This window comes from Penicilliopsis zonata, assembly GCF_001890105.1.
Source record: "Penicilliopsis zonata CBS 506.65 unplaced genomic scaffold ASPZOscaffold_1, whole genome shotgun sequence".
Classification (NCBI taxonomy): domain Eukaryota; kingdom Fungi; phylum Ascomycota; class Eurotiomycetes; order Eurotiales; family Aspergillaceae; genus Penicilliopsis; species Penicilliopsis zonata.
The window spans coordinates 1-23,040 of NW_019208911.1; the positions used below are offsets into that span (position 1 = coordinate 1).

The 23,040-nt window shown below is 22.1% G+C and overlaps 1 protein-coding gene across 1 annotated transcript; it reads left to right on the forward strand.

The window, feature by feature from the left end:
• Positions 1–2,532: 2,532 nt before the first annotated feature.
• On the forward strand, positions 2,533–3,428 carry ASPZODRAFT_126294 (hypothetical protein). Its single transcript, XM_022721469.1, has 3 exons — positions 2,533–2,926; positions 2,986–3,045; positions 3,154–3,428. Exons 1-3 carry the CDS (start codon positions 2,701–2,703, stop codon positions 3,288–3,290), a joined length of 423 nt encoding a protein of 140 aa, XP_022584943.1. The 5' UTR covers positions 2,533–2,700; the 3' UTR covers positions 3,291–3,428.
• The last annotated feature ends 19,612 nt before the right edge of the window (positions 3,429–23,040 follow it).

The window sequence follows — 23,040 nt, forward strand, 5'->3', positions numbered from 1 at the left end:
TATAAAATATATACTTACTATTTATATCTTATATCTAGCTATTAAGTTATTTAATAACTTAATTATATAGTTTTATATTCTTTAGTAACTTATTTCTATAGATTATATTATTATTATTATTATTTAATCCTAAGTGCTTAATAGCTCTTATAATAAGTATTTAATTATTTTTTAATTTATTAACCTTATCTTTAACTTTATTATAATATTATAAAAAATCCTTTTTAGTTATATTATCTATATTTAAATATTTATTAATAATATCTTTAATTTTATTAATCTAAATAGGGAGTTTATCCTTTACTTTATAAGAATAATAATTATAATATAAGGTCCTATATAAGTTCTAATATAAAGATTAGTAGTATTATAGCTTTTAATAAGATCTTAAATAAATTCTTTAATTATTAAATAATCTAAATAATATATCTTAATTAATTTCTTAAAGTTATAAGAGGTCTAATAAATATCTATTTTTTTAATATTTATTAAGATAATATAATAAAAATTATTTATATATATCTATAGTAATATAAATATCTTAATTTTATTTTAAATATTCTTATTAATTAATAATACTAGCTAGAGCTTTATATATTATAATATATAATTTTATTTATTAAATTTATAAGAATTCTCTACTAGTTTAGATATATTTTTATAAATAATATTCTTTAAATTATTAATTTTAAGAACTTATTAGATATAGTCTTCTTAATATTTAATATTCTCTTTATTTTATAACTTCTTAATAATATCTAGAATAAGCTAACTATCTATAATTTTAATTCCCTAATTAATATCTTTAATTATTAATATAACTACTATTTATTAAGTAAACCTTTAATTAGTTCTATCCTTATTATATAGGCCTATTAATATCTAATTTATTAATTAGATAGGTATAGATTTTTTAAATTTAATTATTATTAGTCTTTTTAAATATATTTAGCCCTAAGGGAACTATTTATATTATTTATATTACTTATATCACTTATTATTTTATAAATATTAATATTATTTAGATAAGATCTTAAATAAATAAGAATTTATTAAATATAGTATACTTTATCTTTTTAAATAATATACTATTATATTAGCCTAGTAGGCCTAAAAAAGAGAAGAGATAACTAATAGTTACTATTACTACTATAGCTTAGATATAAAGTAAATAATTATATAGTGTGGCCGCGCCAAATGAGGCGATGCTAAGCCTAATTAGGCATGCACCTCTAACAATAATCTTTTTTAATTTATAGTTTCTACTTTATTAATATTAATTAGTTATTAAATTTAAAATCCTTATTATTAATTAATATAAGAGAGTTAAGTAGTTTAATAAGGTACTTATATCTATAAACATTTAAGATTAAAGATCTTATTAATTAAGATAATATTATTAATAATATTATATATTAAAATTATATTAATTTTTATATATCTTTTCTTTATAATTATAAGTTTAATTTATATTTTCTTTAATTTTAATTAGGTCTTCTTTAGTTATTGATTTTTTTTAAGGCTTCAATTTTTTTAAGGCTAATATAGCCTTAACTTTAATATAAAGCTTCTTATTTATTATTTATGAATTATTTTTAATTATTAAATATAATATTATATTTAATAATATATCTAGATTATTTATATAAAAATTAAAAAAATATTTTTAATTATTAAATCCTTATTTTTATTAAGATAAGAGTCTTATATTATCTAGATAATATCTAAAGATTATAATTTAGTCTTGTTATATTTATATTATTAATATAATCTAGTAGTTAAACTATAATAATAGAATTACTATATAATTAAAGTATTATTTAACTACTTTTAATTATATAAGAAAGGGATTAATTAATTTTAATATTATATAATAACCCTAAATAAATAATTAATCAATTAGTAGCTTTAATGTTAGAATATTTAAATAAAGAGGGAAAAGAGGACAGCAAAGAGAGATATATTATAAAATATATTTAATATCTCTCTCCTTTTTCTTATACTAAACTAAAATTAGAATAATATCTTTATTTACTATGGTCTGCCTAATACGGCATCTAAACAACTAGACAACCTTACTGTCACCATTACAATATATTTAGTTCTTTACAATTTTTATAAATAATAATTAATTACTTAAGTCTCACTTTAATTTAATAGAGTTTTTAATTTGTTCTTATATATTGAAATAAGGGCCCTACTTCTTTTTTACTTAACTACCTGTACTTATTATTAAAAGAACTAGTATATAACTAATCTTACTTAAGTAAAGTATATCTAAGTCTAGTAGTTATTAATAACTAGACCAGGTCCCTAATCTTGTTCAAACTGGTCAGTGATATCTAGAGATCCCAGGGTTGTAACATATATCCAAGGGAGGTATTAGTAGGGTATAACCTTAGCCTTACTATATAGTTAGGATCACTATGATAGTCATTAATTATCTCCCAATATCGTAAACATTCCCTCAGTTACGCGTAATCACCTCCAACAGTTCCTCACCTAAAGTGGTTGAAATCCACAATTCCGCGAGGGCTGTATAGAAACTTTCGAAGTATGGTAATTACCATTTAGTTAGGTATCCTGTCTGGTCTATACCATCCACAGAGTACAATATAGATCCTATAATCCTTCCTTACTTTATCTAGTCCTGCCCTAGGACTTCTCCCACCATAAAGAATCATCCACATAGCACATACAATGCAAGCTCCAACTTTCTCTTCCCACACCACCTCAAGTTCATCTTTTCGCCAAGCAAATAGTAACAACAATCCCCAACATCATTCGTCCCTCCTTGAAGCTCGAGTGTCAGCGAAAAAAGCCGAACTTGACAATTTGAAAGAGCTACGAGACCTGAGTGATGCTCTCGCAACACAGATGCAGGTACTCGAAAACAAGCTAGTCACATTGAATGATGGTACCAAAGGTTAGCTTACTAGAAGAACCCGAAAATAACAATCGCGTCGCATATCTAATTCCCAGTAGCGGTTGCATATGTCCTAGCCAACTGGGAAAACGTTCTGCAGACCATCCATATGGCTTCCTGTAAGATTCAACCACTCCCGGCCCATTCACTTCATATTTCTTTTCCTTGTTTTTTCACGTTGAATCAAGAATACTGATATACTATTAATTTTAAATTTACATAAATAGCGATACTTGCAAAGAAAAGTTCACCAGCTGAAGGTGGCCCAGTTTCAAAACAGACAGAATCTCCTCAACCCCTCACTTCTTTGCCTGCCACCCTTGTTCGAGTTCCCATAGAACATGTTGAAAACATATCTAATTGATATTTAAACAAAACCCTTAAACACTTGCCTAATTATCATAATAGAAACACTGTTTATGGCGTCTAGTAAGTATGAGGTGAGAATGGTATGTCACATTTTATATAATTCAGAGTTCTTTAAGTATAGTATCTACCTAATACCAAAAATTTGAATATGTAAATAAATATAGTTCTTTGATGTTATCAGTGTTAGTGATCTATAAGTATAATAATATAATTAAATATAATTGTCACGGCTCTAGGCCTGCTGCCCAGTCACTAGTCAGGTGGTGTGTCAGGTGACTCCTGATATATATCATGTCGCAGAAAAGGATGATCTTGAAGCTGCTAATTAAGATGGTTTATATATTTATACTATCACCTAGCTAGCTAAGCATAATATAATTAGCTTTATATACTAATTTTTATTTAATTAATATATATAGCCTAATTAACTCTAATTTATTATTTTATTTCTAAACTTTAAGACCCTACTAAAGATATAAAATTACTATATTAATTTTACTACTAAATTGAAATAAAAATTATAAACTTATACTATATATATAGACTATTAATATACTAATAAATTAAAGATAATAAGTGTTCCAAATAGAATAATAAATAGTATAAAGATATTGATTTGATTAAGGAATAGTATAGATTGGTATTTCTAATATAAAGCCTTATATATAATATTCAGGATCATTTGAATTTAAATAATAATATAAAACTAGAGCTACCAATAGCTCTAAATATTATAAATTATAATAAGAAAATAAGATTACTTAAGGATCTAGATAAATAATAACTAATTATATATATTAGAGTAAATAAAAAGTATTATTATAAGTAAAAAATATATAAATAATTAAAAATAAAGATCTCTTATATATTAAGCTATATATTTTAATTTATATAAATAAATATCTTAATTATTATAACTAATAATAATATTATAAAGAGAATAATTTAATAGTAATAAATATAATTAGTATTAATAAATATTTATTATAAGATTAAGCTAGTAAATTAATAAAAAATATTTATAATAAATATATTATAAAGATGAATCTAGATAAATAGTTAATTAGCTAGAAATCTATATATTATAATTATTAGACTGGCTAAACCCAACCCGCGGGTCGGGTTTAGGGCACTAGATTCCTTACCCGCCAGGTTTCCGGGTATGCCTAGGGTAAACCCATACCCACCCATGGGTATGGCGGGTTTTAATTGGGTAACCTGTGGATACCCAGCATATGATTTTATATACCTTAGATTACCTAAATAAGCTAACCATCTTCCTAATAGGGCTAGGCTTAGAAATCTATATATTTATTATTAATAAAAAAGTCAATATCTAAAGATTTAATTAGTTTAAAACTAGTCATATGAGAAACCCTAAACCCAACGGGTATACCTATATCTAATAGGTGAGTATGACACCTAATGGGTATATCTATAGGTTCTAATTAGTAAACCTATACCTGACCCAGGCGCAGGTTGGTTCAGGTTGGGTCAGGTTCTCTGGGTTAGGTATAGCCAGTCTAGTACTATAAGCTATATAAAAAAAGATAAAGATAAATAAGAGCTATAAAGAGTTAATTAAGCTTTTAAATATTAAGATTCCCCTTATAAGCCACTTATAAAGCTAAACTTTTTTTAAAAAAGAAGTAAAAATAAGAAAAATGAGTTAAAAACCTTTATTCTATTATTATAATTAGTTATAAATATAACTTATTAAGATATTATCTTATAAATAAAAATATATCAAAGTAAAAGTAAAGATATATTAAGGATAAGAAAAAGAGATAAAGAGAAAAGCTAAAAAAATATATATTTTATAATAAAGGCTCTTATTATCTTAACCTTATCTAAATATATATTTATTATAAGAAAAGATATCTTTATAAAATTAAGATATATTAGTAAATAAAGGACTTATAGCTACCTTGGGGATAAGATAAGTAAATATAAAAGAATAATAAAGAGTATATAATACTATTTATAAAGAAGATAAACTATAGTCTATAAAAATAAAAAAAAAATAAAGTATAAATAAGATTATAAGGACTTAAAAATAAGAGAATAAAGAGAAAGATTATAGAATAATAGTAAGCTATATCTTTTTTTTACCAGAGTTTTTAATAAAAATTATTATTTATAGTATCTAGGCCTTAAGGGACTAAGATCTAAAAAAAGAGAGATAATTATAAGATTTATAACTATAAATTAAGAGTTATATAATAAAATAAACTCTTTATTTTTAAGTTTTTATAAAGCTAAGGAAACTTAATAATAATCTTATTATTAAATAGGATATATTATTTATAAATACTATTATATTATCTCTTTCACACTATACTTATTACTATCCTCACCTATTCTTATATATTATTAAGCACTTTTATAAATTAGTTAACCTCTTTATTTAATATTAATTAAAGTATATAATAGTAGAAAAAGAGATTATTTAGTTATTAATTATTAATTATTAATTATTTAATCTTTTTTTAATATAGATTAGTATAGCTACTTTTTAAAGATTAAATAGTTTTTTAAATATAATATACTTTACTTTATCTAAAGGCTTTATTAGACTATTAATAAAGTTTATATAATTCTTTATTTATTTAATCTTAATTAGTCTCTTATTAATTATATTATAAATAAAAAAGTAATAATTATTAAATTATTAATTTATTATATTAAATTTATTCTTTTTAAGAATATCTATAATATTAAATAGGTTAATATAAATAAAAATAAGGCCTTTTTTTAATCTTTATAGTAATAATTATTTTCTTTAGCTATATAGACTTTTTAATTATCTATAATAAAGTAGAGAATTTAATAATAATACTTAATATAATTATAAATAGTTATTTATATAAAGTCTATAAGATTAAGATATCTATAAATATTATAATATATATTTTTATTAACTTGGTATTATTATTATTTATATAATTAATATTAATATAAATAATTAAGCCTTTATATAGTCTATATTTTAAAATAATATTATTATTCTTATAATATTTTAAATATAATAGAAGCTGTTTAACAGCTATAATATTAATTTTTATTAATAATATAAATTAATATTAAAAATAAATAATTATATATATAATATTTATATATATTTTTATAGTTAACTAATTATTTTAATTTATATCTTTTCAATATTAAGAGAGATATATAAAAGAGGATATGTCCTTAAAGAGCTTTAACTTTAAATATTATTAATATAATTATATATTAAATAATATCTTAAAAACTTCAATAATTTATTAATAATCTTAAGAAAATAATCTTATTTAATTAATTCTTAATATTATTAACTTTTTCTTTAGTTAACATAATAATATAATATTATAATATTATTAATTATTACAGCCTATTATATAATGATTATTATGAATAACTTAATAAACTTTATATTTAATAATAAAGTTATTAATATTTATCTTAAATATAAAGACTTATTAAGGATTAAGAATATATCTATAGCTTTATTGATTATTATTTAAATATCTTTAGCTTTGAGCTTTATAATTCTATCTTTAATAGTATTTATTTAAACATTTTTTAAGGAGATATTATAGCTTATTTCTATAACTTAAAGAGTATAATATTATTTATTTTAAGTCTTAAAATTAATATTACTATAAAGTATCTCTTTAAGGGTTCTTTAAGATATATTATAAATATTATAAATATTATATTCAATAAATAATTTATCTTTATTAACTCTAGGTAATATATAAAATATAATAAATATATTGAATTTCTTAAACTAAGTATAATTAATTATCTAAATAATATTGTAATAAATAAGATTAAAAGATAAAGATAAATATTTTTAGTTATTAACATAGCTACTACTTACTAAGTAACTCTTTAATTAATTCTATCCCTATTATATAGGCCTATTAATATTTAATTTATTAAATAAGTAAATACAGATTTTAAAATATATTAAGCCTAAAAGAAACTATCTATATTACTTATGTTATTTATTACTTTATAGATATTAACATTATTTAAATAGACCTTAAATAAATAAGAATTTATTAAATATAGTATACTTTATTATTTAAAGTAATATACTATTATATTAGCCTAGTAAGCTTAAAAAGAGAAGAGATAATTAATAATTATTATTATTATAATAGTTTAGATATAAAGTAAGTAATTATATAGTATAACTGTATTAAATAAGGCGTTGCTAAGCCTAATCAGGCATGCACCTCTAATATTGTACCTATTTTCTTAAAATAACTTAATTCATCTATATATTTTCAAGGTATTATATAGTTTTAATAAATAGAGATTCTTATTAAAAGAAAATGATATAAAAATATATTTTTATAAATATATTGTCAGAGGTGCGTGCCCGATTAGGCCTAGCGTCGCCTCATTTGGCGCGGCCGCACCGTACAACCACCTGCTTCGCGTCCGAGCCTGTGGCAGCGTGGGTGCGTAATGCGAGGGAATCATGGTTCTTCTATTGGGGTTCCTTGGTAGGAGGAGACTTAAAGACTATCTGGACTTACTGACTAATCTGATGAGTCATCTAGACACAACAGAGCCGTAGCAGCGATAGCAACCATCAGCCATCTCTTCCCTTTCTAGGCCTGCTTGGCCAACATATATTCTTAATGAATACTATTTTATTAATAAGATATATAAATCTCAATTAAATGAATTATTAATGATATGAAAGCCTCCTAACCTAACATAATTATCTTAATATTAAATAATGTTGGAGGTGTCTGCCTAGTTAGGCCTAGCGCCATCCTGCTTACCTTTTCTCTCTCGCCTGCGCGCATCCTAGATAGCTTCACCACTATCATCTATCTACACATATCTCTTCCGCTTTCTCCAGGCCATCTGTGCCTGACAAATAATATTGAAATATTAAAATCAAATATTATATAATCCTACATAATCCCCATTTTCAAGTCTTTTGCTAAATTGATAACTTATATAACATTATTAATCACTCATTTACTAATTATACTTACTTATTTTAGTACTCTTACTTATATACTTATCCTTTTTAGATTTAATATATATACTATATAGTACAAATATTATATATTTAATGAATAATATTAGTATTACATATCTCTTCTTTCTTTATATAAAGTTTCTTCACCTTCTTATAGGCCTTATTTATAATATTCTTTAATATTAAAACACTCTTTTCTTTCTTTATTTAAATTTTTATTGTAGTAATATTATCTAGTTTCTATCCTAGCTTCTAAATATATTTATTAATATAGATATATATATTAAATAAGTATGATTTATTATATATATATATTTATCTCTTTTCTTTAGCTTATATAAGGTTTAAATTTAATCTTTATTTACATCTTTTTTAGCCTCCTTCTCTTTATTCTTATTGTATCCTTTATATATTATTAAAGATTTATTAATAATTTATTAATAGTCATTATTTATAGATCTTTATATAAAGGTTTTAGTTCTATATTTAATATATAATCTTTATAAAGTTTATTAATATAACTTAAAAATTATAATATTAATTATATCTTAATAATAATAGCTTTAATTCTTGTATCTTTATAATTATTAGACTGGCTAAATCCAACCCGCAGGTTAGGGTTAGGGCACTAGATTCCTAACCTACCAGGTTTTTAGGTATGCCTATGGTAAACCTATACCTACCTATAAGCATAGCAGGTTTTAAATAGGTAACCTATAGGTACCTAGTATATAATGTTAGAGGTGTCTGCCTAGTTAGGCCTAGCGCCATCCTGCTTGCCTTTTCTCTCTCGCCTGCGCGCATCCTAGATAGCTTCACCACTATTATCTATCCACACATCTCTTTTGCTTTCTTCAGGCCATCTATTGCCTGATATGGTAGCATATTGCGTTTCCTTCTAGGTCCAGCATCATCTTTTTTATATTGATTTATTCCTATTAAGAATTAGGGCCTATAGGCCAGGCCTGGGGGCTATAAAGCCTCTAGGCCCAACGCGTCGCGTCAACACAAGAAAAATTTAGAAATCAATGCCTATGGGCAAGGCCTATAGGCAGGGGCCTCTAGGTCACTATCAAGATTTAATATTAATAATTTAACATTAATAATTTAACGTCGATAATTCAATATTAACATTTTTTTTTATTATGATTTAATAGGAATCATGTTGCTAACCCTATAGGCATGCGTTGATAAACCTTAACACCTTAACACCTTAACACCTTAATAAAATAAAGTAGGGAATGTCCACGGGGCACCTTTAGGGAATGGTTAAGGCCTCCTATTAGTATATCTTTATATAATGGGCTCCTATTCTTTTACTACTATGAGCCAGAGCTATTACGCCAGAAAGCCTAGGGTATAGGATGTTTAATAAGAGTGACAACTAGGGGCTAGGGGGAGGATTAGGATCATAATTTTTTTTTTTTTTATGTATTTAGCATTAGGTAGAGCGCTTTGGCGAAGGGGGGTGTATTAGAGGTGTCTGCCTAGTTAGGCCTAGCGCCATCCTGCTTGCCTTTTCTCTCTCGCCTGCGCGCATCCTAGATAGCTTCACCACTATCATCTATCTACACATCTCTTCCGCTTTCTCCAGGCCATCCGTTGCCTGACATATAATATTAAGCCTATGATTATTATCTAGATAGATTAATATAGATTAGTTTTAATTTATATCTATACTCATTTAACTTATAATAATTATATATAAATATATATATTCTATAATCAAGGTATATGATTAAAGAATAATATTATTTCTATTTAAGTTACTTATATCTTTTGCTTTATATTATAAAAGATTTATGAAGAAATCCTCAATATAACTCTAAAATACTAGCCTTTATTACTTAAATTATTAAAATAATATTAAATATAAGATTATAAATATTAAGATTTTAGTTATATTATTATAGAACTTTAGTATAGAGCCAAAGATTACTAAGTGTTTAATTTTATTTAATCTAAAAAAATATCTATCAGTCTATAATATATATATATATATAAGAAGTAGAATATCTAAGTTTAAATATATATATAAAAAGACTATATTTAAGATATATATAAATAATTCTAGATATTAATAAAATTAAGAATTTACTTCTTAAGTAAATTAATAAAATATTAAAAATCATGTAATATAAAATTCTTCTATAATAAATGTATAAATTTCTATATTTATAATAAAAAGAATAAATATTATAAATATAAATATTTTATATTTAATATATAGTCTAAATAAATAATTCTTATATATTAAATAATATAAATCTTAATATATATATATATATATATATATAATTATATTTAATCTTAATTAAATTATATTTTATATTATAAATAATATACTTTTCTTTTTCTTTTAATCTTAATGTTAATATAGAATATTGATATCTAAAATTTAACTAAAGTTAAATAATATTAGGTTATATTTTTCTTATTTATATGATATTTTATTAAAAATAATAAGTATTTATTTATAATATAAAATATATATAATTAATCTAAATTACTAACTTATTCTTAGACCTACCTTTATCAACTTAATTAAAATAAAAGTAGTCTTTAATAATACTAAATAAGCCTTAATTTAAATATATATTAATTATTTTATTTATATAAATATTTTTTCAAAAAATATAAAAAGAGTTATTATATTTAATTAAAAGAGTATAAATATATATCTTTAATAAATTCTTAAGGATGAAAAATCTTTTTTATTATATATATTCTATAAAGAAGTTTTTACCTCTTATTCTAAAATCTACTTTCTTTTATTTTAATTAAATTTCTCTTTTTATCTAGCCTCTAATGTTAATTTAACTTATATTCTTTCCTTATATACTCTAGAATCTAACTTGAGTTAGATTCTTATATAATAACTTTAAAAAGAAATAAAATAATAAGATTATTAAGACTATTATAAATAACCTTTTTCTTATATTAATTGTTTAGATATATTTTAATAATATAATTATAAATATTTATAATCTATATCTTACCTAAAGTAATATCTTAAGATATTTATAGTACTTATATTATAAGTAGTTAAAAATAAACTTTATAATAAATATAAATTATCTTTTTAATATCTCTTTAAGCTAAAGCTTATAAATAGCTAATACTAATAAATAGCCTCAACTTTTATACTTAATAATTAAAAAGAACAATATATTAATAATTTAATTAAGATAATTATTATTTATGATTTAATAATATGTTCATTTAAGTTAAACTTACTTTATTAATAAATAATATTAATATTATATATAGGTTATAAATATTTATAGTAATAAAAATATAAATAAGAAAACCCTATATATTCTTTATATAAATAAAGTAAATATTACTAAAATTAACTCTCTTAATAGTATTTTTATTTATCTCTTAAATATTTGAAATAATAAAATATTAGTAAAAAAATAATTAAAAAAGCCTTAAAATTTATTAAAAACTATAATATGATATATTTATATTTAATTAGACCCTTACTTTAAAAATTATTCTTAATAATCTAGATAATATAAGTTATTTTTTAAATAAAGTATTTATATCTTTTTTTAACTTAAGTTGAATTCAATCACTATTTATTAAGAACTTTAATAATCCTAATAATAAAAAGCTTTATAGGTATCTTAAAATCCTAAAGAATATTTAACTTAAGCTTGAATTAATATTAAAGATAAATAATATAAGAAATTAACCTTGGTTAATTTTTAATATATATTAATTTTATAAGAATTTTAATATAATAAATAGATTTTTACTACTTAATATCTTAGATGTCTTATAAATCTAAATAATAAAGAATATATTTAAGTATCCTTAAATCTATATAAAAACATAAAATCAAAATAGTATAAGTAAGATAATTAAAATTTAATATAGAGCTAGATTTCTTTATTTATTATTAAACTTTTTTATTATATTTTAATATAGTATTCTTTTATTTAAAAGTTTTTAAAAAAGGATATTAAGGAGAGAGAGAACTTTTAATAAGTAATAATAATTTAAGATATTATTCTTAAAAATTTAAATCTTAAATAAAGTAGTATTAAAGACTACTTAACCAACTCTTAAGTAGTAAATATAATAATAATATTAATTAAGGATATCTAGAATAAGATTAAGGAGAATACTAAATAAGAGAAGATTAAAGTACTCGCACTTTATTTTTATAAAGTCACTTAAACTAAGATAATTAAGATATTATATAAGGGACTTTTAGGCCCTATTTTTAAAGAAAAAATATAAAAGAATATAATAATATTTTAAATAATTAATATTTAATATTATAAAATAAGTAAGTATAAGTATCAAGTTATTATAAATAATTTATTTTAACTTTAAAAAAGACTAGAATTAAGGAAAATTCAATAATATTATTATAATACTTATTACCCCTTAATTAACTTTTAAATAAGATTTAAATGAAATTTTTTAAATAATAATAATTAAGGTTATATAACTTAAAAACATACTTTATAACTTACTATTATAGCCTAGAAATTTAATAATTAAAAAAGAAGAAAGAATGAAGAAAATAAAGATAAAAATAATAAAAATAAAGATAATAATAATAAGAAGAAGAAGAAGAATAAGAATAATAATAAGAATAATAATAATAATAATAATAAAGATAAAGATAATAAGAGATAAGATATAAATAAATAAAAGAATATTAAAAATATTAGCCTATAATTCAAGTAAAAAAAGACTTTATAAAAAAATAATAAGTATATTAGAAGTATTAAAAATAATAATAATATCTTAAAGATAATAAATTTAAATTTCTTTTTTTATAATATATTAAAATCTTATTTAAATTAAAATTTATTATTTTACTTTATTTATAAGGTCTTATAATAATCTTATATATTATAAATAATTCTACTAGTTTTAATAATCTTATTATATTAAGATTATTAATTTTTATTAATTCTTTTTTATTCTTTATTATTATTATTAATATCTTTAAATTATAAGTTATTAGCGGCAGCGCGTTCAACGCAGACCTGCACCTCCTACCAATGAAACAGCGCCTGCAGAAGGCACACCTAATGATACTCACCTATATCATAACGACACTAGTATACCATCACATCCTCTAATACTATAAATACTACTATAACCCCCTAATATATATACTACTTAAGGCTACTAAGGAGGAGATGCTCCTCTAGGCTAATATTAATATATAAGATATAAAAATATGCCTCCCCTATACTATTCTCTTATAATAAAAACCCCTCTTTATTAAAATTATATACTTAAAAACTATTATAATTATTTATTATAAGATTTACCTCCTGGCGTATAATAGCACCCTAAAGATATATATAAATAAATTAAGATATTATAAAGAGGTAGGTATAGTAGTAGTAGCCCTTAAACCCTAAATAGCTAAATAGGCCTATTTAAGGTTAAAGACTATTAATATTATAGCTATAATAAAGATAGTAGATATTATCCTAGCCCTTTATCTTATTAAAAAAGACTTATACTTCTTTAATATAATTAAAATATATATAAATAATTAAGCTATTCTCTAGATACTCTAAAATCTTATCTAGAGATTTAATTAATATTTAATAAGAAAGATTATAAAACTACTAGAGGAGCACTAAATAGCTAATTAAAAAATAAGATTTTATTAAATCTTAACTTATATTAATATATTAAATAATAAATATATTAATAAAATAGCTAAATAAGCTATTAGATAGTGCCCCTAAAAATATAATAATAATAGACTTAGGGCGCCACTATTAAGGGGCATTACTACTACACCACTTTACTCTATAGTAGATAAATAGATTAAAAAAACTATATAATAATAATAAAAGAATAATTAAGAATAAGTAAGATTATAAGAATTAAAATCTACTCTTTAGATATTAGTCTTTATAATTAATAAGAAGGTGCTCTAACTTTATTATAGCTTATCTATAATAAAGAGGAGCACCTTATTTTAGGCCTATATTAATAAAATTAGTCTTAATAAATATCTTAATAAAATATATTAAATTAATATAGATTAATATCTAGTATACTAAATAGACCTAAAGACTATTTATTATATTATTATAATATATCTAGAGTATAACTAGGCCTAGGAGTAGATCTAAGATATAGACTAATAAGCCCTACTCTAGAATCTAATAAAGATACTTAATAATATAAAGTACTTAAATAAAATAACTAGGTTTTTAATAAGAATTAAATATTTAACTTACTTATAATTATTACTACTATTTATACCCCTAAATATAGATTTAGACTAGGAATACCTAGTCTTAATATTAAAAAAGATATTAGACTATTTACTTACTAATAATAAATAAAAAAGAAGTAGTAATTATATAAATTACTACTCTTTTTAACTTATTATCTTAACTTTCTTATATATAAACTATTATTAATAAAGTTATAAAAACTATTTATACTTATATATATATCTTAAGAATCTATATCTTATCCTTAATTCTTACTCTCCTTATTCTTAAATAAGGTACTTTAAAGAGGAGCTATAATACTTTTAGCCCTAAATAAAACCTAAAAGACTACTATATATATTATTATATAAACTACTTTAGACCCTCTAAACTAAAATACTACCTTAAATAACCTATATTACTATATTTACCACCTATATTAGGGACTTATCTAGTGGCTATTATTATTATTTAATATAGGTGCTCTACTACTATATAAAATAAAAATAAGCTTATATTATTAATAATTTAATAATACTAATACTTATCTATACCTTAGATAATAATAATGCCCCTAATTAGTGAGGTCCTTAGGGACCTAGGGGCATAAATTTATTAAGATAATATCTTAAGGCCCCTAGTATACCTATAAGTAGATATCTTAAGAATATAGCTAAGGCTATTAATAATACTTAATATAAATACTTTATTATTATATAATATAAAGATAAACTTATACTATTAGTAATTTAATAGTATAAGTACTTATTTAGGCCTAAATAATATAAATAGCCTAACTAAGCATATTAAAGGTGCCTTTAGGGGTCTATAGTTAAGGAGGCCTAAGGGCCTAGGGGGCACTAATCCTTAAGGATTAATACTTACTTATAGTCTTTAGGATTTTACTTATACTATAGCCCTAGAGGTGCTAGAAGATATTAATCCTTAAAGATAAATACTTATTTTTAGTTCTTTTATATACTTATTAATATTAATTAGGCTATATTTATATAAATAAATACTTCTAGGTCTAAAGTCTAATAAGGGAGAATATATCTTTAGGCTAGATTAGACTAAATTAGGCTAGATTAGGTACTTAAGTAGGCTAAAGTAGACTAGGGTAGGTATTAAATAACTACTTAAACTTATTTATTTTCTATATAGCTATAGTAGCCTTATTAGATAATATAATAAATAATATAGCTATACTAATTAGTATAGTAAATAATATTATAAATAATATCTAGATAATAAGATAATATATAGGATTAATAGTTAATATAATACTAATATAAAATATAATTATTAATAAAGCTATTTAAAGAGAGACTAAGATATCTATTAGCTATAAATATAAGAAACTAAAGGATTAATAAAGGAATAATAAGAGATATTAGATCTAAATAACTAGTAAAAAGAAGAACCTAGGATAGTAGCCTTAATATTAATAAAATAAAATAAAATAAGCTAATTAATAATAGCCCTAGTATTAAGTATTTAATAGTAAAGCTTATTAATAGTAGATAATTAAAGATAAGAGTTTATTAATATATTAAGATATAAGCTTATTAGTACTAGATAACTAGTAAAAATAACTTATAAATATATTTAACTATAGGCTTATTAATATTAGGCAACTAATAAAGATAGCCTATAAATATATTTAACTAATTTATTAGTATTAGGTAACTAATAATAAGGGCCTATTAATATAATTAAGTATAGGCTTATTAGTATTAGGCAACTAGTAAAGGTGGCCTATAGATATACTTAATTATAAGCTTATTAGTATTAAGTAATTAGTAATAGATTAAGATCTAGGCAACTAGCTATAGAGACATTTAGATAACTAGCTATAAGAGAAAGGATTATTAGGGGGGCTAATTAATAAGGCATACCTAATATAGCTAATTAGTATTAGTTAATTTATATATATATATTTCTATAGTCCTAGTCACCGCCACCTGGCCGTCGGCGACTCTGAAAGGGCCCTAAATAGGGCCATATTAGAGGATAATATAATACTCACTCACTCACTCACTTAATTATAAGTTATTAAAGTATTATTAATTAAGTCTTTTTTAAGTATTCTTACTTATTAAATAAGTATTACTATTATTTTTATTCTTGATAATATATTATTTTATATATTAAATATAATAATAAAATCTCTTTTTATTTAAAATCCTCTTATAATTAAATAATTTTCTTTAAGTAAAGAAAAAAAAACTTATTTTATAAAAATTAATATAAAATAATTTAAATAGTCTATTATTAATTTAGTCTTATTAATATAATAATATCTTAAAAAATAATAAAAATAATATTAGGAGATTTATTTATAAAGTATTTAAAATATTATATTATATTAATATACTTAAGGTTAAATACAATATATTTAATATTACTATATTTAAGGAAGAAGAATTCCCTTAAGTTATTTAAAAAAAGATAAATTATTATTATTATAAAAAAAGTTTAGTAAACTTAAATTTTACTCTAATTAAATATTTATGAATAAAAAAGTAATAAGAATTCTTAAGTTAAATTATAATTAATTATATTATTTATTTTATTATTTTAAGCTAACTTTTTTTACATAATTATAAATCTATATTTTTAATAATTATTGATATATTAATTAATATCTGTATATTAAGATACTTTATTAAATACTTATTTAATAACATATTATTTAATTAATATAAAAATTAGTTTAAAAGGTCTTTACTTTTCTTTCTTTATAAAGTAAAATTTTATTTATATTAAATTATTGGATTAATATCTTAAATAAAGTATATATAATATTAGTGGTGTCTGCCTAGTTAGGCCTAGTATTATCCTACTTACTTTTTCTCTCTTGCCTGCGCACATCCTAGATAGCTTTATTATTATTATTTATCTATATATATATCTTCCACTTTCTCTAGGCTATCTATATTTAATATAGTAGTATATTATATTTCCTTCTAGGTCTAACATTATATTTATCTTTTTTATATTAATTTATTCTTATTAAGAATTAGGGCCTATAGGCTAGGCCTAGGGGCTATAAAGCCTCTAGGCCCAACGCGTCATGTTAATATAAGAAAAATTTAGAAATTAATGCCTATAGGTAAGGCCTATAGGTAGGGGCCTCTAGGTCACTATTAAGATTTAATATTAATAATTTAATATTAATAATTTAATATTAATAATTTAATATTAATAATTTAATATTAATATTTTTTTTTATTATAATTTAATAAGAATAGTATTATTAATTTTAGGGGCATGTGCTAATAACCCCCCCTCCCTCTTATTATAACTAAAACCTTTAAATCATGACTAGAAATGACTATAAATAGGGATTATAGGATAACTATAAGAAATGGCATATTCTATATAGCAACTATAAGATAGTAAATAGTAATAATAATATAGAGAAAGATGATATCTAAGGGCTAAGGGGAGGATTAAGATTATAATTTTCTTTATATATTTAGTATTAGGTAGAGTGCTTTAGTGAAGGGGGGTATATTAAAGGTATCTACCTAATTAGGCATAATATTATTCTACTTATCTTTTCTCTCTCGCCTGCGTGCATCCTAGATAGCTTTACTACTATTATCTATCTATATATATCTCTTCTACTTTCTCCAGGCCATCTGTGCCTGATATATAATAATAATTAAATACTTCTTTAGTAAGAAGAAATAGTATTATAAAATTATTCTTAATTTTAAGTTTCTTAGAAAACTATACTCTAAAGTAAATTTTTATACTTATTTATTTAAGATATTATAATAAATAATATTAAAATAATAAGTATCTTTATTTTTTAATTTATAAATTAAAATAGCTTAATAAGCTTTTAATCTCCTTTAGCTATATATAATCTTATAATTATTTAATCATTATTTATTATATTATTAATTATAATAATATAAGATATCTTATAAAGTTTTTTAATTAAAATATTTAAAATTAGTATAAATTAAATATAAATTAAATATAATATAATATTAATACTTCCCTAGTAACTATATTATTATGTTTGTCTAGAATATTAAAAAATATATTAATTATTTAAGTTTGTAATATAAAATTAATCTAAATTAAATTTAAGGTCTAAAAAATTCTATTCTATATTTATAATAATTTATAATATATAATTAATTTTAATAAGATTTAATAATAACTCTTCTTTATTAAAATACTTTAACTTATTCTTAATTATATATATATATAATATAATAAAATTTAATATTACTATTATAATAATTTCAGAGGCTTTAAAAAGTAATTAAGTAATATCTTTATTATTTTTAAAAAAAATAAAATTAAATATTTATAACTTAATATAATATAATTAAATAAAAATATTTTAAATATCTTTTAATAATTTTTTTTAACTTTATTTAAGAGTTCTTATAAACTAATAAATCTTTAATTTAAAAAGTTATTATTGTTCATAATATCTTTTTTATTTTTTCTTAAATAGGAAATTAAAAGTTATCTTGAAAAGGCTCTTATAAAAGTCTTTTAAATTAATAAGATAAAGGCTTTTTTTTATTATTCATAAATATATAAGGCTTATAATTATATTATTATTATTCTTATTATATTTAATCTTAATATAAAGATAAATATATTTAAAAGTTAAATCTAATATAATATTAATATAAATTAAGTAAAGTATTATAAATAAAGTTAAAATAAAATCTATTATTTTTATTATAAAAACTTTTTTAATATTTTTCTTTATAAAATAAATTAAGGCTTTATATAAAATATTATTTTAGTCTTTAGATATATATAATAAAATAAATAGTATTATCTTTTACTTAGTAATTAAGAGGACTTTAAAAAAGATAAGATTTATTTATTTAAAGATAAATATATATATTATTTTTTTTATATATTGTCAGGCAATAGATGGCCTGGAGAAAGTAGAAGAGATGTGTGGATAGATAATAGTAGTAAAGCTATCTAGGATGCGCGCAGGTGAGAGAGAAAAGGTAAGTAGAATAGCACTAGGCCTAACTAGGTAAACACCTTTAATATACCCCCCTTTATTAAAGTGCTCTACCTGATGCTAAATATATAAAAAAAAAATTATGATCCTAATCCTCCCTTTAGCCCTTTAGATATTGCCTTTCTCTATATTACTATTACTATTTATCATCTTATAGTTACTATATAGGATATGCTATTTCTTATAGTTATCCTATAATCCCTATCTATGGTCATTTATAGTCGCGATTTAAAGGTTTTAGTCATAATAGGAGGGGGGGGAGGAGGGGTTATTAGTATATACCCCTAAAATTAATAATACTATTCTTATTAAATTATAATAAAAAAAATATTAATATTAAATTATTAATATTAAATTATTAATATTAAATTATTAATATTAAATCTTAATAGTGACCTAGAGGCCCCTGCCTATAGGCCTTATCTATAGGCATTAATTTCTAAATTTTTCTTATATTAACACGACGCGTTGGGCCTAGAGGCTTTATAGCCCCTAGGCCTAGCCTATAGGCCCTAATTCTTAATAAGAATAAATTAATATAAAAAAGATGAATATAATGCTAGACCTAGAAGGAAATATAATATACTACTATATTAAATAATAAATAGCCTAAAGAAAGTAGAAGAGATATATAGATAAATAATAGTAGTAAAGCTATCTAGAATGCGCGCAGGTGAGAGAGAAAAGGTAAGTAAGATAGCACTAGACCTAACTAGGCAGACACCTCTAACATATATTATAAATTAACTTTAGTTTAATCTATAAATATTTTTAAAAAAAATATTAATATTCCTATTTTCTAAATGGCTAATAAAATCTATTTCCTTATTTTATCTTGAATTATATAAGACTTTTTATATATATCTATAACTATTATTAAAGTTAAATAACTTTTTAATAATATATAAGATATTTATATTATTAAAGAGACTAATTAAATTTTAAAATTATTAGAGCTTTAGTATTTTAATTTTATATAAAATAATTTTAACTTAAGTAAAAGTATTAAGAAGAATTTAATAAGACTAGTTTAAGTTTTAGAAATTAAAATAAAAAGAATATACTATTTTTTTATTATATTAATAATAAAAAAGATAATTAAGAGAAAAAGAATAAGTTAAAAAAGGATAAGCTAAAGGAGGATAAGCTAAAGGAGGATAAGCTAAATGAGAATATATTAAAAAAGAATATATAAAAGAAATAAAAAGTTATTTAATTAGTTAAACTATATTATTAATAATTAAACTAGTATTAATACTTTTAAGATTATTATTATAAGCTTTATAATAGTCTTAACCTAAATATTTAACTTGAGTTAAATTATTTAGTATTAGTTAGTTAATGAATTACTCTTCTCCTTATTGATATATTATATACTAATTTATATTATATAGTATAATATCCTATTTAATATATATAAATTTAACTAGGTTAGACTTTAGTATCTAATATATTATAAATTATAATAATTTAATATATTTATAAATTAAACTTAACTTAATCTATAACCTAATAGGTTTACTTATATTTAATAAATAAGTATAGCACTTAATAGATATACCTATAGGTTCTAATTAATAAACCCATACTTGACCCAGGCGCAGGTTAGGTCAGGTTAGGTCAGGTTGTCTAGGTCGGGTATAGCCAGTCTAATGCTTCTTATAGAAGGTTGCAGGTAAACATAGCATCCCTGCCATTTTCTTTTATTCCTTTACTACTTTAGTAGACGAATTACTTTATGAGTACTTATATTATACAAACAAGAATAAAAAAAATCAGCAATTTAATGTGAAATATAAAACCTATAACAAAGAAGGCAACATAATTAACATTTATATAATATGATAACTCTTCCTATATGAATATATTATTTTCAAGCTCCAGTTTATAAGAGCTGAACTTCCTGAAGAGTCCTCTAGATTATATAATCTCCATATTCTGCTTAACCTTTACACTCGGAGACAACATCAATTCCATGTCAACAAAGAACATCAACAGGACGAATCCCTAAAATTTCAAAGTATAAGAACCTGAGGCGATTGAAATGCACATGCTGAGATGATAACTTCCCGGGTAGCATACTGGGTAAAATGTAGGAAAAACGAGCTCACAGTTCCAAGCGTCCGCTGCTACGGGAACTACTCTTAACTGGACTAACTAGGAAAGAGCTATGTGTCTGCAATCAATACTGATGCTGATCGGCTACCAGATTGGCCTGCCATCTACAAACAGCACGCGCACACTACCTTATTTTATTGAATACTCATTGATCACCCAGTCCTTGCCCTAGAATAATACCGAGCCATTTAAGCAGGTATCAGGCTCCAAATTAGGTAAATACAGCCTATTTGCGATCAAACAGCAACATATCCAGAAACCTGCAGGCAGGATGCAGTTAGAATCCATATAGACCCCTGGACCAGGTAGACTACTATAGTGTAGCGAACGAGGCCAAGTTTTCAAGTATAAATAGACCTTTGCACGTGCTTTTTAATTTCACAACCTTCAGCAGCACCTCTGAGAGTATACAATAGATTAATAAAGAGAGGCTCAACATATTGAATAGAACGTACCCAGTACTATTAATAAATAGCTATATTATATACATTTAAGATATTGGACCTTTCTTAAAGCTATTTTGCTTTTCATAGTTTTCTGCAGTAGAAGACTTCAAGTATGCCTAAATATAGTGAAATTCAACCACTATAGTTATGTAATGATTAGTTTTGAATACTCCTATAACCCATTGTTTATAATCAATATATATTGAATTTATTATTATATATATGATTTCTCTACTGCTTTTTTCTCTACTGCCCTTTCTCTTATTCCCTAACCCAGAAAGTTGTGTCTAGTATTAGCTAACGTGCATATAAACTACCTAGGTAGTTAGTTATTTTTTAGGTAGCCATATCTTAGGTAACTAAGTATATTCTATAGTGTAACTACACCCTGCTCATCTGGGCATTCTAATAAATCTCTTTTTAGAATTGCCGTCACTGATTATCACTCCTCAGAGTAGAATAATGATTAATCAATATTAATTGATTATCACCTGTAGTGATAGATAAGAGATGTTATCTAACCAGTCCTATTAGTAACTATAGCATTAAATCAGTGCCATAAATAAATGAGAGTATATTCTATTCTTTCTGAGCACACTAGTCTATACCACTCCCATAGCCTTTTTATGCATCTGTATGTGACTATATGATAACACCCATCACAGAACCATAGGTTTTTAAACCCTGCCCAATAGTGGAGTCGTCTTCCGAGGGGACCACCTTCAACTAGATCAGTTTACAGCAGTGACTGCGGAAAATATTATATGTGTTTTATTTAATACCCTGTTGTTGGAAGTCCTTATTTCCCCTTCACTTCCTATTTTGATGATATGGCTACCATTGCCCCGGGGCCGACATTGAGTGGTAGCATTAACAAGGATCAGGAAAGTAGCTCAGATCAGAGCCCATGCTTCACAGCAATCAACGGGAAAGAGAGCTCTATACAGGATGGTGTGACA